The sequence below is a fragment of the Epinephelus moara genome, chromosome 20 (assembly GCF_006386435.1).
Source record: "Epinephelus moara isolate mb chromosome 20, YSFRI_EMoa_1.0, whole genome shotgun sequence".
Taxonomy (NCBI): domain Eukaryota; kingdom Metazoa; phylum Chordata; class Actinopteri; order Perciformes; family Serranidae; genus Epinephelus; species Epinephelus moara.
Window position 1 is genome coordinate 44,182,354 of NC_065525.1, and position 15,897 is coordinate 44,198,250.

The window sequence follows — 15,897 nt, forward strand, 5'->3', positions numbered from 1 at the left end:
CATCTTGATATGGCACACCTGTGAGGTGGGATGGATTATCTCGGCAAAGGAGAAGTGCTCACTAACACAGATTTAGACAGATTTGTGAACAATATTTGTGAGAAATGGTCTTTTGTGTATATAGAAAATGTTTTAGATCTTTGAGTTCAGCTCTTGAAAAATGGGAGCAAAAACAAAAGTGTTGCGTTTATATTTTTGTTCAGTGTAATAATAAAATGTACAAATTAACTTTCTAATTGAGCTAGGGATGCATCCATTTCTAAATTCTGGGCCGATACTGATACCAGTGTTTAAAATACCGATGTTTTTATATTGGTGTGAACAGTTCAGTCCTTCAGTCCTTCATTACACTTCACATCTTTAAATGAGCACAAATTCAGTAACACACATTTATGAAACAACCTTTAACATAACCTTCTTTCACATGAAAAATATCTTCTGAAAAAATCAGCTAAAAGTCTTTTTACTCTATATGATACATCTTAATTCTCTCTAATTTCTGTTTTATCGTGCTGTGAAAACATCAACACATTTCTCCTTCAAACAGCTGATTTATTCAAGTTTCTCACCAAAAGCTACATGTTACAAGATTACATTGAACACATCATGAGAACGTTTTCCCCAGTACTCATTTTTACTGAACAGAGCATGAACACTTCACGATGTAAATCAGTGCAACTTCTGTGAGCTGTTCATTGCGGCCACCGGCTGCGGAGAGGAAATGATAACTAGCTGCTAACTGCTAACAGCTAACCTTTATGTTCTTTCACACACTCCTCTCAGTAGTGTTGTGGTAGCTGAGTGGGCACCACGGTTTTGTGTGAACTATTCCTTTAAAACTCCCAAACTCCCAGAGTCAATAAAGAGGACGTGAACTCAGTGTATTGTGTTAAAAACACAACACAGTATTTAAAGGTGAAGGTGAACTTGACATAAACTGGCAGTGATAAACTACAGCACTTATTACGTATGTATAGAGCTGCAGTCTCACCTTGTTTTCTCCTCCTCAGATCAGTAATGTAATGTAGCAGCATGTCTTTTTATTCAAATTCTTATTTTTGGACACCTCAGTGGGCTGAATTTAATTTTCCTTTTGTTGATTATTTTGGCAGTGTCCACCCTGGAGCTGATTACTTCCTGGCAGTCACTTCGTAAATACAACCAGTGTCTTCTGCCAACCTGCTCGGCTGATTTCGTCCTCTGTGGGAACAGATTCAGAGCCGTCTGTCACATTTCTGTTCCACATGGTTCTCCTCTCAGCGCTGAGCCCATTACTGCAGACAGAAGGGCTGATGATTATTATTGATTATTGTCACTGGGTGGATTTAAGGCTTTCTGACACACTGGCTGTACATTCTTGACACAGACAGCTGCTGAAGAAGGAAGTATAAAAACAGACCAGGTCGTACATTTTGCGTATGATTTGATTTTTATTTGCCTCCTGAAGAAGAAAACAGATCATGTGCAGAAAGCTAGTAGACACTTTTAACCATTAACTGGTTAAACCGCAGAGAATATTTTTAATCGGTCACGCATGTCGGTCTTTAGGTTCATTCTGCTACTTTATGGTTCACTGCATGGAGCATTACTTGGATCTCGGCGGACTAGCTGTGTTAACATGTGGAAACACAGTGGCCACGCCTCCGGTCTCCACTGGTCAGCCAGCCTTGGCTGCTCTGCACTCTGCACCAGCTGGGTTTGTTGGGAGCTAGTTAGTGGCGCTGCTCATTTGGAGAACAATGCTGGTAACACTGTCTCAACCCAACAGGGTTTCTGTGGAAACATGCTGCCCCTTAACATCACAGTTAGCTCTGTCAGCACCGTTAACACTGTCCGTATAGAGACAGAGCGCAACGCCTCATAATCTGAAAGCCACGCCCCCAAAGGGGAAACAAGGCCCGCTTTTCCCTTCACACTTTCCCCCTCTGTTTCCAGCTTGTTGAGTTTTTCCTAAGTCCAAATGCCGAAAAGTTGCTGTGTGGTGGGCTGCACGGCCAGTAAAAACCCAGAGCTTAGCTTTTATCAGCTGTCGAGCAGAAAAATGGAACCTTGTAGAAGACAAAAGTGGATACAGGCAATAAAACTTGAGGCTTCAACAGGGAAGAAATTGTGGGATCCTGACACACGGTATGTCTATGTGTGCAGCAGACACTTTGTCAAACCCTCCAAATGTTAACTGTATTTATGTAAGTTAAGCTAAAGCATTGACAGTATGAATGCAACTTCTGTTATAATTGCACCCAGTGCTCCGCGATTCAAGCAGCGCATTCCAGCGGTCCGCTCTAGCACTTCTATCAATATAAATACCAGCATGTAGAGTCATGTCTTAAAACATGTGACGGTAATAGGAGCAGGCTGACGGCTGAGCATGCCCAAATGCTCATCTTCTTAAAAAAGAATCTCCACATCATGTTTTTTCCAAGACGAGCAAGGTAAGGAGAAGGGACACTGAGGTAGAGCTGCAATATTAAGCTCATCAATATACCGTTGCCTCTCTGGTAGGCATAGCGTGCTAAAATAATCCTTTGCCATCTTATTATTAGCTAATTATTAGCTAGCTATAGCTAATAATTTTAGCTAGCTAGCAATTCAGTCGTGGAGACTTGAAGGCGCGGCTGCGAAGGCAGAATGACAGCGAACGAGCGAAGAAGCGAAGGGGAAAGCGGGCCTCCTTTCCCCTTTGGGGGCGTGGCTTTCAGATTATGACGCATTGCGCTCTGTCTCTATGGCTAGTGGTGCTAACATAGTTAACAATGCTGAAGGGACTTTGCAGCTCAAAACGAGGCTGCTTACTTACCGTATTTCTGCAGCAACGTCGTTCCGCCTCTGTGACGGTATAACCAGCGCTAATCGTGAATGAGCAGACCTTCTAGCTAATTTAGCTGGTTGTGTACTGTGAGCGGCCAAGGTTAATGTTAGCTAACCAGCAGGGAGGGGTGGGCGATGTGTTTTTTATAACACTGCTAGCTGTCTGTCAGCAAAGCCAACATAAAATAAAATAAAGGCAGAACGTTTACATTAAAAAATATTGAAATGTCACCACCTCTAAATGGATAACCCTTCAAAAAACTGAAGCTCACTGAATCAATGAAGGGCAAGACTTTAAGGAAAGGCCTCTTGAATTCTTGTATTTCACATCATTTTGCTTTTTTACATAAACATTAAGTGGTTTGTTACCGGTTAATGGTTGTTGGGCTATTGCTGGCAAAATTAACCGCAATTGACATCAATAGAGGTCTTTTTTGTTTGTTTGTTTTTGGTCAACAATATATTAATTTCCTTATTTAATAATCATTTGTTTCTCATGGTCGGTAACATTTGCTGTAATGATAAGGCAATAAACCATTTGGTATATGTAATCTAAACAAAAAAAAAAAAGGTACTTCACCGTTCATCTTCAAGGCAAGTGCTAACATCAACATGCTAACATGCTCACAATGACGATGCTAACATACGGACTGTTTACTTGCAGGCAACCAAAGCCTGCTCAAAGTGATTGGTCAATACTACACAGAGACCAGAATGTTTCCAGTGCCAAAATCTTGTGCAATTGCTGCTCATAGACATTGAGCATGTATAATGTTTGCTGCTAAATTTAGTTAGTTAGCACTCTAACGTTTGCCAGTTAAGACTAAAGTACGGCTGAGGCTGATGGGAATGTGATCAGTTTTTCAAGTATTTAGTCATCAACAACAAATCAAAATGTTGATCTGATAACGTAAGTGTCATATGAAAGGGTAAGGGATCACTGAAGTTTGACGCCAAATTTTTTTTTGGTGGCCAAACAGTGGTACTGCAATTTCCAGGGTCTGACACGTGATGCCAAAGGGACGTTTGTAACTCAATGGATACATTTCTTTGAGCGTCACAACTCCTGCAAAATGACTAATTTCACTATCAGGATTTGATTCCGATAATATTTGGCAAATCTAGAATAGCCAAATCAAGTCTGTTGCTCTGTCAGCAGCAGTCAGCTGAGTGCTCAGTGGCTGTAAGCCTGCACTATGGGCCCAATGATGCAGAGGCAGCGCCGATCATCTGGACAAAGCAGCTTTCAGCAACTTTTGAGTAACTTTCATATGAATGAACAGGATCCTGCTGCCAATGCTGTATCCAGGTCTCTTAATACATCCATGCTGGGAATGCGTCAGGATCCCCCAGGAGGAGCTGGAAAGCATGGGACATCTGGAATACCTTGCTGAGCCTGCTGCCCTTGTGATCCGACCCGGTTAAGTTGATGAAAATAGATGGATAAGAATATGAATGTCTGAACCAATTTCATCTCAGTCCATCCAACAGTTTTGAGATATTTCAGTTTGGACCAAAGATAAAACCATAACTAACTCACTCACAGAGAAAATCAAGTCATGCTGTTGCTAATGAGCTAGCATGTTTGATGACCAGTAATGCTGTAGAGAAAATGATGTCGAGGCTCCGCCAGCTTCTCCTTTGTGTCCGTCACACTGATGATGCAGCTACAAACTGGTCTGAGATTTGATTTTCTGACATGAGACGTTGAATACTTATTATACTTTGTGTTAAAGTTGTTTAAGTCAGCAAGTTGGGAGCAATTCCTTCTTCAAAAATTGGGACGGATTGTATTTTCAACATTTTCTTGGCATGCTAGGAGCAACAGCAGTGTAGATAAGGGCGGAGAGTGGTTGGCAAAGATGGTATTTTAAATTAAGTAACTTAACTTTTAGAAACTTTCCTTCTCAGAGGGTTGTTTGAGTGGAGTCTTGTGAACACAGCAAATCTGAAACCACTTCAGGCACCACAAGTCACCACTGCTGAATTTATATTCAACCATATGAAGACAAAGACTGTTCTTAGATTCCAGTCAACTAATAAGACTCAAGTTATTTGGTTATTTGCTGAAACAACTGAACCATGCAGGAAAAACATATGTTCTTTCACACAACTTGTCGTCTGCAGCAAACCCCAAGCTGACAGTTATTATTAAATAAAAACCACTAACTGTACTATTAATAACTTTTTGTTATTAATGTGGCCTTTTCATTCCCTCTCTCAGATGTCCATCTACAGCATAATTTCCATGTTGAGACATAATTGCCCCCTTGTGTTTCAGAGCGGTTGAGGTCACCACCACATTAGTTCCATTTCACTGAACAAACCAATCATGTCGCATAAACAACCTCTGGACTTTTTTTAAAGGACATATTCATCTGGTTTGTGCTCCTCATCTTTTGTTTCAATAAATGTGAAAATACAGAGTGAATATTTTGACACACCACGACATATAAGACCAGTAAAAGATGAACACTGGTGCTTCTGCAACTCTCAGGAGAATTCGTCAACTGGTAGTCACAAATAAATAAAATGTAAAATCAGAAAGATGTATTATATGAGTGCTGGAGAACAGCAGCGGCAGCAGAGAGACAGAAGTAGGACAGACGTCATGCTGCAGTTAATGGGTCACTTTGGGACGACAGTGTCACTAATTATCAGCTGCTTCTTCATCTGAAATGTGAAACAATCAACTCATTAATCCGTCTGTCTCAGACATGGATTCTTCTCAGGCTGTCCTTGCTATCGGAGGTCAGTTTGGGAAGTTAAAAGGAGTTCAGCATTTTTGGGAGAGTTAGATGAGAAGATCAATACCACTCTCACATCTGTCAAACATAAAAGCTGGAGCCAGCAGGTGGTTAGCTTAGCATAAAGCTAGCTGGGCTCTGTTAGAAGCTTCCAGCTCCTCTAAAGTTCACCAATTAACATGTTAAATCTTTGTTTGGTTTGCACAAAAAGTGTAAAAATGACAGTTTGCATGGGCCGGACTATTTCTTGGCTGGGATCAGCGACTTCCCGGACTCTCAGCTGGTTGCCTGGCAACTGCTCAGAGCCAAGAGACAGCAGAATAGACACCAAACTCGAAGAAAGTCTCAGTGCCAGCATTAATCAAGACGCTGCTGCTGTGTGGTGCCCACAAAACTCTCTCCTATCCGGTTATTTACAGATATATGACTTGACATTGGAGCAAAACAACTCAAACTAAACTTTAAATTGTGTAGCAGTTGGCCCAGAACATGCTCAGTACCACCGATATCTGAGAGGCCTAATTTAATCTCAAAGTGATATGTTTCACTGAGACACATAAAAACTCATTCTCCTGTAAATAAAACAAGTGAAAACTTATAATGAAGATGTTATATAGTAATAAATGTATTAATACCACAGTGTAGAAATATTTTGTTAAAGTCCTGTGCTGTGTCTCAAATCAGATACTCTCTATTTTGAGTATGTGAATGTGTTAACACTAAAGGTGTGTTCATAAATCCAATCTGATGCTCTACACTAAAATGAGAGCCCTGCTGTTTGAAGAAACTGAGTTTTATTTCTCCAGCAATTAGCAAACTCGGTACACTGCTGCTCTGAGAGTGTGATGTTGTCAATAACAGTACATTTCAGCAGCACCCCGAATTTACGAATGATCCAGTTTGTGTCAGAGTGCGCACCAGCACTCAGAGCGAGTGTTTCTGAACGCACCCTGAGAAGCATGGAAAAATGCAGTGTACCATTCTTACCCAGATGGTGCATTCAAATAGTTGAGTGTGTAAAGTTTGTCACGTCTCACCCTGAATGGTCACCATGTTGTCTTCGTAGCTAACGGGGCAGGACCACCAAAACATTTAAAACCTGTGAAATATCAGCTGCAGTCGGGGGGAGGCAGGGGTCCAGTTTGGGGACCTCAGAATTTTGTCTCTGTCCTGTTGGCTTCATCACATCGTGACCTCCAGCATGCACTGGGTCATTTTGCAGTTAAGTGTGAAGCAGTTGGGATGAGAGTCAGCACCTCCAAATCTGAGGCCATGGTTCTCTACCGTGGATTGCCCCCTGTGGGTTGGGAGAGAGTTACTGCCCAAAGCGAAGGAGTTCAAGTATCTTGGGGTCTTGTTCACAAGTGAGGATAAAATGGAGCGTGCGATGGATCGGTGGTTTGGTGTGACATCTGCAGTGATGCCTGGGCTGTTGTGATGAAGAGGGAGCTGCGCCAGAAGGCATAGCCTTCGATTTACTGGTCCATCTACGTCCCAACCCTCACCTATGGTCATGAGCTCTGGGTAGTGCCCAAAAGAATGAGGTTGTGGATACAAGCAGCTGAAATGAGTTTCCTCTGTAGGGTGTCTGGGCTCAGTCTTAGAGATAGGGTGAGGAGCTCGGACATCTGGAGGGAGCTCCGAGTAGAGCTGCTGCTCCTTTGCACCGAAAGGGGTCAGTTGAAGTGGGTTGGGCATCGAATTAGGATGCCTCATGGGCGCCTCCCATTAGAGGTGTTCTGGGCATGTCCAACTTTTAGGAGGCCCCGGGGCAGACCCAAAACACGCTGGAGGGATTATACATCTCATCTGGCCTGGGAACACCTTGGGGTCCTCCAGGAGGAGCTGGAAAGCATTGCTAGGGAGAGGGACGTCTGGGATGCTTTGCTCTGCCTGCTGCCCCTGTGACCTGGCCCCGGATAAATGGTTAAAAAGGGATGGATGAATTTAATTTAATTGAAATTCTCACCATATTCTGTACTACATGTTGTACCCTTAGAATTCAAAAAGTAAAAGTACTCATTTTGCAGAATGGCAAAATTCATTATTATTATTATGCATTATTACATTTATATGTATTATTGGATTATAATTACTGATATATTAGTGTGTTTGTCATTGAAATGTTTCTGCTGGTAAAGGTGGAGCTAATTTTAATTACTTTACACACCGTTAAATCATGAATGCCCTACAGTGATCAATTAAGTCTTACTTTAACCGATAATGATACATGATGTTTTATTTTTTGATTGGATTTTGTATTCTTAATCTGAATCTGCAAAGTAACTGAAGTTATCAAATGAACATGTTAAAGTACAAAGTATAATATCTGTATCTGACTTATAGTGGAGTAGAAGCTGAATGAATGAAATGGAAATACTGAAGAACAAGTACCTCAGAAACTGTACACAAGTACACTTGAGTAAACGTACTGTTACTTTCAACGACTGTGATTTCTTACAATATATTCACTAATGCATCCAATCAGAGGACACACTATGTGCACAATATTACAGAAGCACCAGGAACAATATAAAACAGCTTTAAGAATTGCAGATAAACCGAGAAGTATAAATGCAAACTCTTACCTGAAGGCTGTTCAAGTCTTAAACAGCTGAGGCCTGAAGACAGCACAACACCTGATCAAATAGAAAATAAAAAAAAAGTAAACACCAGTGGAGACATTCAGATGAAGCAGTTTCATCTTCAGTATTTATTTCAGAGAGAAGCTTCTTTTCTTTCAGTTGGCTGCGAGTGCGAGAAATGAGCGCGGCGTCGGGGGAAATAAAAGCAGGATGCCCGCAAGGCTTCAGCACTCAGGCTCTACCTGTCCTCTTCCTCTTCGTCTCCTCTGCCAGGAGATGCAGAAATATTCATTACATGCTTGGGGAGTTGTCTCTGGCACCTCATATTGATCCGGCCTCTCCTGTTCCACAGCACGTATCGATCACATCAACTGTCTTTTTGTTTTGTTTTTTTTGTATCTGTAATGAGGCGCACGCTGTGAGCTTCCTGCAGAGTCGGGTTTGTATGATGTTAAAGGTCAAATGCAGTGTGGATGGAGTTTCTGTTCATTTCCTGCTCTGCTGCTTCATCGTGCTGGGATGTGTTGTATTTGCTATAGTTCAGGGGTGGAAGAAGCACTCAGGTCTTTTACTGCAGTGAAAATAGCAGCACTACAGTATAGAAATACTCTGTCACAAGTAAAAGTCCTGCATTCAAACCCTTAAGTAAAATTAAAAAGTATAAGCATCATTAACACTTAAAGTACCAAGGTTAAAGTACTCATTGTGCACAAAGGCCGATTTCAGAATCATATTGACACACATTGTTTGTTTACATTAACTTATGGGTAGCCCCTTATGGGCACTGAGCTAATCTTACCTCAACTGGTTAGGTTTTAGCCATCTAAAAAAAGGCACTATATTTAGAATATTTTCATTGCTGTACATTGCTGTCAGACAACCCTCTTTGACAGGGAACTGAGACCATTATTTTTAAGCCACCAAACTCCACTGACAGAAACGGTAATTTTACTTAACAGAATAAAGGAGTTGGTGGTCTACTGCTGCTTTGATTGGTTTAAAATGTAAGGAAATGTGGAGAAAATACTCTTAATATAGCATACACTTAAACTGATAATGGCTCATCTATGGGCCGGCCAAACTGCCTTTACGAGGCAGACAGACAGCAGACGTTAACTGAACAAAAACATTTCATGTCAGCACCGGGGGGAGAACCTCCGATTTGGGGTCCTCAGGATTGCACTTCTGCTCTTTGCAGATGATGTGGTTCTGTTGGCTTCATCACACCGTGACCTCCCGCATGCGGTCAGGATGAGAGCCAGCACCTCAAAGTCTGAGGTTCTCTGCAGGAAACCGATGGATTGCCCCCTCTGGGTTGGAAGTAAGTTACGGCCTCAAGCAAAGGAGTTCCAGTATCTCGGGGTCTTATTCACAAGTGAGGGTAGAATGGAGCTTTGTTGACATTATCTCCACGCCCACTGCAGCGAGTATGTTAAGAGACAAACACACATATACGTATAGCGTGGGGTCTCTGGTCTCATGGAGACAACTGAAACCTTTCACCAAAGCATAAACTGAAAACGTCCCGGGACTGTTTCCTTTGTGTTGGGTGACTATCTTTGAAAATGTCACATGCCCAAACGTAACTCAGCCTGAAGTCTCTTCTGTGTCATTGTCTTACAAAGACAATGACACAGAAGAATCCAGTAAATGAACATTTTCATTTCATAAAACAACTCTGTGATTTTTTATAGAAAATCTTAACTAGGACTTTATGGATATCAAAAGCCACGTACCTGGTGTCAAGAAGAGTCTCATACTGATGAATCAACAGCACAAACATGTTCTGTTTCCACCGAGAGGATCTGACTGAAAAATCAAGACACCAAAACCCCAACAACCACAACAGAGCAACAATAACAATGTGAATTGTCCATGTGCTCTCATGCAATCTGCTCCCCTCAAACAGACCCAAACGTGGCACCAACTTGTGAAACATTCCTTTATTATAAATAGATCATTTGTATAAAAAACGGGCATGCTTCAATTCAACCATGGCATTTAGACATTTCACAACCAAAAGCTACCGTTCAGTTAGCCGAAAACAGCGACGGACTCGTCTCATAATGCAGGTCGACGGACGGACGACATGAGACAAGAACCAGAAATTTTCACAACCACAAGTTTTTTTTGTTTGTTTTTTTTCAACGCACAATTAGAATAACAACAAATATGGTTGGTCCCAACAATTTCTTTTTTGTATTTCATTTAGAAGACTTGTTTAATTTTTTTTTATAATTTTTTTTTTTTTTGTCTTTAGGATTACCATCCTCCTCCTGCTTCCTCACGGTCTCTCGGATGGTTTTCAGTTGTGATCCTGTCAGGTTTTGGGCGCCGTTCAGGCCCGTTCCCTGCTGTCTGTAAACATAAAAAACACCACAGATGTTGTTGGTTCAGTTTGTCAGTCATTCGGATCCTTCAGATTGTTCAGAGCACCTCGTGGTGACGTCTGACAGAAATCTGCTTCTTTAAATGTCCTGGGACGTCCTTGTGTCGAAGGCGTGGTTTCTTCACATGGCGTGGTTGGTGTAGCTGACGTAGGTGGTTTTTGTTGGCGGCACTAAGGAGAGAAGAGCAAACAGCAGATTGGTATCATTACACTCTCACTAAGCTTCAGTTCGGTAAAAGGTTCCCGATGAAGGTCTGCGGACCGAACTGTAAGAAAAAAATACACCTCCCAGATAGCACACATACATCTGGCCGACGTCGGCCTGAGGACGACACATCGGCCCTGAACTGAAAGAATGTCTGCCCACATACATCTGCGGTCTTTGTTTGGAACTGAGCTCGCGGGACACAGCATCTCATCGCAGTTGGTTTCAGGTAAGCTAACTGGAATAAACTGGCAGAAAATAGCTTTGTTGTTTATTTTGTGACCGTTAAAAGAGGTTCCTGGTGAGTGGTAAGGCACGACTGGGTGTATATAGCACACGTCCCCACCAGCTAATGTTATCTTTTGTTAGCTAGCGGTTTAGCTCATGTTAGCTAACAGGCTACAACTGTGGTGTTTTCATTTTATTTTCCCTAGTTGACGTTATGTGCTCATCTGGTTATCGTGAGCACTCGTTTTGGGTTAAAGTGGAAGTGCCCGGAGCTGCCACCCGTGGTCCCGCGGCCCCCCGGCCTGACCTCCGGGGCCCTGGACGGGTGGTCAAGTGTGGGTGAGAGAAGCGGAGAGGAGCACGGAGGTCAAATAGTGAAGTTTAAGGATGCCTTCGGTATGTTGGTAATGTGATTTTTATGGGCAATTTATCAGTCGAGGTCTCCTCCTCTGCAAAGCAAACTGACCCGGTGGCTACAGGTAATAGCGCAGTTTTGAAGCCACTGTTTTTCCGAGATGAAGGACTGATTGTTGAGCTGCTGTTAACAGTTAACGCCGTTAACGCCAGATCCCGTTATTTAACAGTTTCAACACTAAATGAAGCAGAGTGACGGACACAAAGCCTTCAATCTGGCTAAAAGACAGCTGAAATGCTAAAAAAAATACAGTGGTGAAGTTGGGATTTGTTTCTTGAAGTTAGGTGCTCATCGTCTTTTCTGTGTNAGTTTGAAAGGTCCGACCTAAATGAATAAAGGTCGTAGTTAATGAAGCATATGAATATTAATGAAGGAGCGCCCACTGAGCGCAGCTTCTTTTATTGATCGTTTGAACGTGGCGTGGTGGTCATTTTCGATTATAGGCCGACGTCTCAGCGACGTCTTGGCAATGAGCAAACGCTCTCCCTGCTACGTCTTAACGAGCTAAACATGATACATCGGGCTGACGTTGGCCAGATGTATGTGTGCTATCTGGGCTATTATTGGTCCTTGAAAACTCATGGAATAGTTTTGAAATCTTGTCCCTAAAGATGTGTGAGAACCCTGAACTTACTTCATCTAGCATCTCCTTGAGGCTGTACTGTTCATTGCAGCTACACTATGAACGTACATTATCTTGAACGTTTAGCTACTATTAGAGCCTACAACTGTAAAGTTTTGTCTCAAGAGTGGCACTACAGGAAAGGTCAGTGGGTCACCAAATGTAGGATTCATCATCTGAGGATCATGATTCACTACAAAGAAAGGTAATAATTTACCAAATGAGCCCCACGAGAGTTTTCATTTGAAGTAGTTTGAATCGTTGTGACATTTTCTCCCCTCCCACTCAACACTGCAGGATAAAAGAGGTTCGTCTCTTCTGTGAGGCTGAGAAAGTAAAGCCTGACGTGAGAGCTGCTGCTTGTTAGATTTAAGCAGATCAGTTCAGTCAGCACATCTCTGATGAGTAAACAATCCGACATCTCGCACTTTTTTTCTGCTGATGGACCGAGAAGCAGCTTTGAAGTGTAACTCTGAGCTGTAAACAGTTTCATCAGATCTGGTCTCAGGTGACGTCTAAACAAACTCAAGTCAACTTCCTGTTAAATCCTCATTAGAGAGGCTGCACTCCGACTTCACCTCCACATAGTCGACTCTACAGAGACGCTGACACCCTTCTTCTTACAGCACCTCTGTTCAGACAATAACAGTATTCACTATGTCTTTTTCCTGTTCATTAGTTCTCGCAGCCTGTCTGTAAATGCTTGGTATTCTAAAGGAGCAGCCTCACATATCGGTAAATCCTATTGTTCTCTAGAGTCAGATAGAAGACCTCAGTGCATCCAGTGCAGAAATACACTGGATGCACTGAGGTACACAATCATTCAAAAGTTTGCAAACTTCCGCCAAAGTTTGCTTGGATCCAGTCAGATGGCTCGGGAGGACTACTTTATATGTTTGAATGGTCTTTGATGCTTTTGGGTCGCAGAAATCCTCTTTACCAAAACATGTTACTTTGTCTTAAAGGTGCATAAAAATGGCTGTAACAAGCTGTACTGTCTTTCTTTTTAAAACTGAACGCCACCAGTGAAAGAAAAGGCTTGCTGTGGTTTTTTATTGCTGCCAGGCAACCACAAACTCACCTCCTTATTCTAACCTTCCTGTGTAATCAGTCTACTGTTTATTTAAACATTTTATTTATCTGACCGTAATCAGTGTGTAGCTGCTGCCATGTTGAGGCAGAGGGTGCTGTCTGTAGCTCTGGCTGAGGGTGAGAGGCTGTCAGCAGATAAACAGAGATCTGTGTGGGTACATGAGACCCTAAAAAAGAGGCTGGATCATGGGGAGTACCACCAGTTGGTCCAGGAGCTTCTCCTCCATCATGGATGTTTACAGGCATATTTTAGGATGACTCAGGGGCAGTTTGACAACCTGCTGTCTATCATCAGGCCGTATAGCTCTGGGTATCCAGCAACCGCTATCACCAGTTTCTTCTCCATTGTTTACCAACTGTAAACTTGTTGTTGTGACCACCACAGAAGGCCCGCCTCTCAAATCATCTGATTGGACAATGGGAAAAAAGATGACGAAATGGAGGAGCCTAGAACATAGAAACACAGCGACGCAAAACCTTTACTCTCATCAAAAACAATTAAAAAAAGGGGCCTCCAGCTGCTTCGCCTTAGTTTCTCTTCAAACTTTACGATAGAAATATGCCTGGGCCACACTGCCTGCCTGAGCAGCATGTGACAGCTACCTTGCTAAACTGCTGTGGCTTGCATGTATAAGGCGTTACCACAGACAGTGTTGCTGCTGCGGTGCTGCTGTAGAGATGCCTGCTGCTATGCCTATTTACATTTCCAAAATGTCAAGATTACAGTATTAAAAAATACTTTCCTGCAAATATTTCACATTAAAAAGTCTTGGGTTAACAAATTATTTGATTCTGTCATTCAAATGTTGCCAGAGGGCTTTTAGTTTGACACATGAACAAAGCTGTTGAGTTAAAAATAAATATATTCAATTTTTTCATGTCCATGACAGATATAGACATTGGAACTGTAATAAAAGGTGGTTTGATGTCAAAATGATTAGCAAAATATAATTTTCATGGTGTATTTCTGCTGCAAACTGCGTCACATGGTAAAAATGGGCAAGACTCTGAAATTTAGGTGTAACACAGCTAAGCAGTTGCTGAGCAGCACTGCTCACATAAGCAGTGAGGCTGCTCTAACCTGTTAACATGGGTGCCAGAAAAAAAAAAAAAAAAAAAAAAAGGTTCTGCGTCACACGCGCTGCTTACATGGGCACTGTGGCCTGGGCTTTAGTCTAGGGTTGGCACTATTGAAGTATCAGTTGAATATGCTATAGACTGACACATCACAGTTTAAACCTCTTTGATGTAACAACTGAGTGCTGCTGAGGGCCCAAAGAATAATGCACGTCCACAGGAAGGCAAAAATACAGAATTTGAGGAGGCATCGTTTTTTAAAGCCCTGTTGAAGGCCTGCAGTGGTCGGAACATGTTGGCTCTGTTAATGATTTAGCCACTACAATAAACGCTTTTTAATACTTACGTCCTCGTTTTCTATATTTTTGAGTGCCTGGATTGGCTTCCTGTGTATCCTGTTGCTTCCCGTTCTCCACGAGCACCTGACACAAGGTTTTGATCTATGTTTGATTTGATATATTTGATTATATTCAGAGGAACTCGTCATTTTTCTATTTCTCTAAGGATTGAGAGTCAGTGATGCTTTTCTGGACTGGAAAACAAATTCAAAGTTCACACAGTATTCTCCTCTGTCAGGCAACACTGTGGGGACACTGACCAAATGGGAGTTTGAACCATTTAGAGGGATAATTTGCCTATTTTCAACCAGCTCCGTGTCACTGCAGTATGGGCAGGGTGTGCAGATGGAAAACAATTTTGACTGGTGGACACGCAGGGACCTCCAGAAGCTGGTAGTACGAGGGGCACCTTAAGACTGTTCATCTGCACAATCTGCCCACACTTGGTGACACAGAGCTGGTTGAAAATAGGTAAAGTATTGCTTTAATTTTTCTTTTTGAGCAAGAACTATTTCAGATGTAAATATAATACATTTAGTGCCTGAATTCTGCCGTTTTTATCTCTGTTAAAAAAGACACTGAAGGAAAGAAGAAAAATGTCAACATAAGAGCTGATTTGAAACTTTTGAATGGTGGCTTATGTCGAGAAAACTTGTATACTAATAAAGATTTATTATAATAACACTGTTATGTTTAATCCTATATTGATCAGTTTATTGTTCAAATCGGCACCAATGCAAAAGCATTAAACCATCATGCCAGGTTTCAATGCAAAAAGGGTTGGACCATATAAACAAGCCCCTGTGCCCACTCACCACTGGCCTCCACGCCCTCGCATAGCTCCGTCTTCACCTCGCCGTTGGGCCGCTCGGCCGCCAGCTGGGACAGCTTGCTGGTCATTGTGGCAGCAGTGACGATGGCCTTGAAGCTGCGCTTGCGTTTGGGGACATTCTGCTCGGGGTGGAAGATGATGATGTAGACCTTTGGCATGTAGAGCATGCCCAGAGAGACAGAGGCGCTGAGGCTCAGGGAAACGGTCAGTGTGGCCGTCTGGATGTACATCTGAGGAGGAAACAGAGCGGGGAACGTTACTGACAGGGAGGTGTGATTCAGAAAGACCCCAGTTTAACAGTCATGACCATAAACCTGAGAAACTAACTGTTTACTTCCTGTTTACTGTGATGTGAAAAAAAGGATTTCAGCTGACAGTGTTGATCAACTTTTCACTTCACCACATGCAGATAAACCCGATGATCTGAACATAATATTGTCTAAATGATGGTCTGAACTCAGCAGGAATTATTCCATAAGTTTTCATTAAACCAACAGATGGTCGACTCTGTTCGGTTCATTTACTGGAATCAATCTAGTGACTCGTGTTTGCGGCTGAT

The 15,897-nt window shown here is 42.3% G+C and overlaps 2 protein-coding genes across 3 annotated transcripts in view; one reads left to right on the top strand and one right to left on the bottom strand.

The window, feature by feature from the left end:
• cadps2 (Ca++-dependent secretion activator 2) overlaps positions 1–15,897 on the top strand; it is a 633,342-nt gene that overhangs the window by 72,424 nt on the left and 545,021 nt on the right. The gene's annotated exons all lie outside the window — the stretch shown is intronic.
• Positions 10,075–15,897, bottom strand: part of LOC126407707 (metabotropic glutamate receptor 8-like) — a 212,319-nt gene continuing 206,496 nt past the window's right edge. Inside the window, exons 12-13 of the mRNA XM_050072857.1 lie at positions 15,322–15,568; positions 10,075–10,700 (exon numbers count right to left, since the gene is read on the bottom strand). Coding sequence (XP_049928814.1) covers positions 10,651–10,700; positions 15,322–15,568 — 297 coding nt within the window. The 3' untranslated portion in view covers positions 10,075–10,650. The remainder of the gene's footprint in view (positions 10,701–15,321; positions 15,569–15,897) is intronic.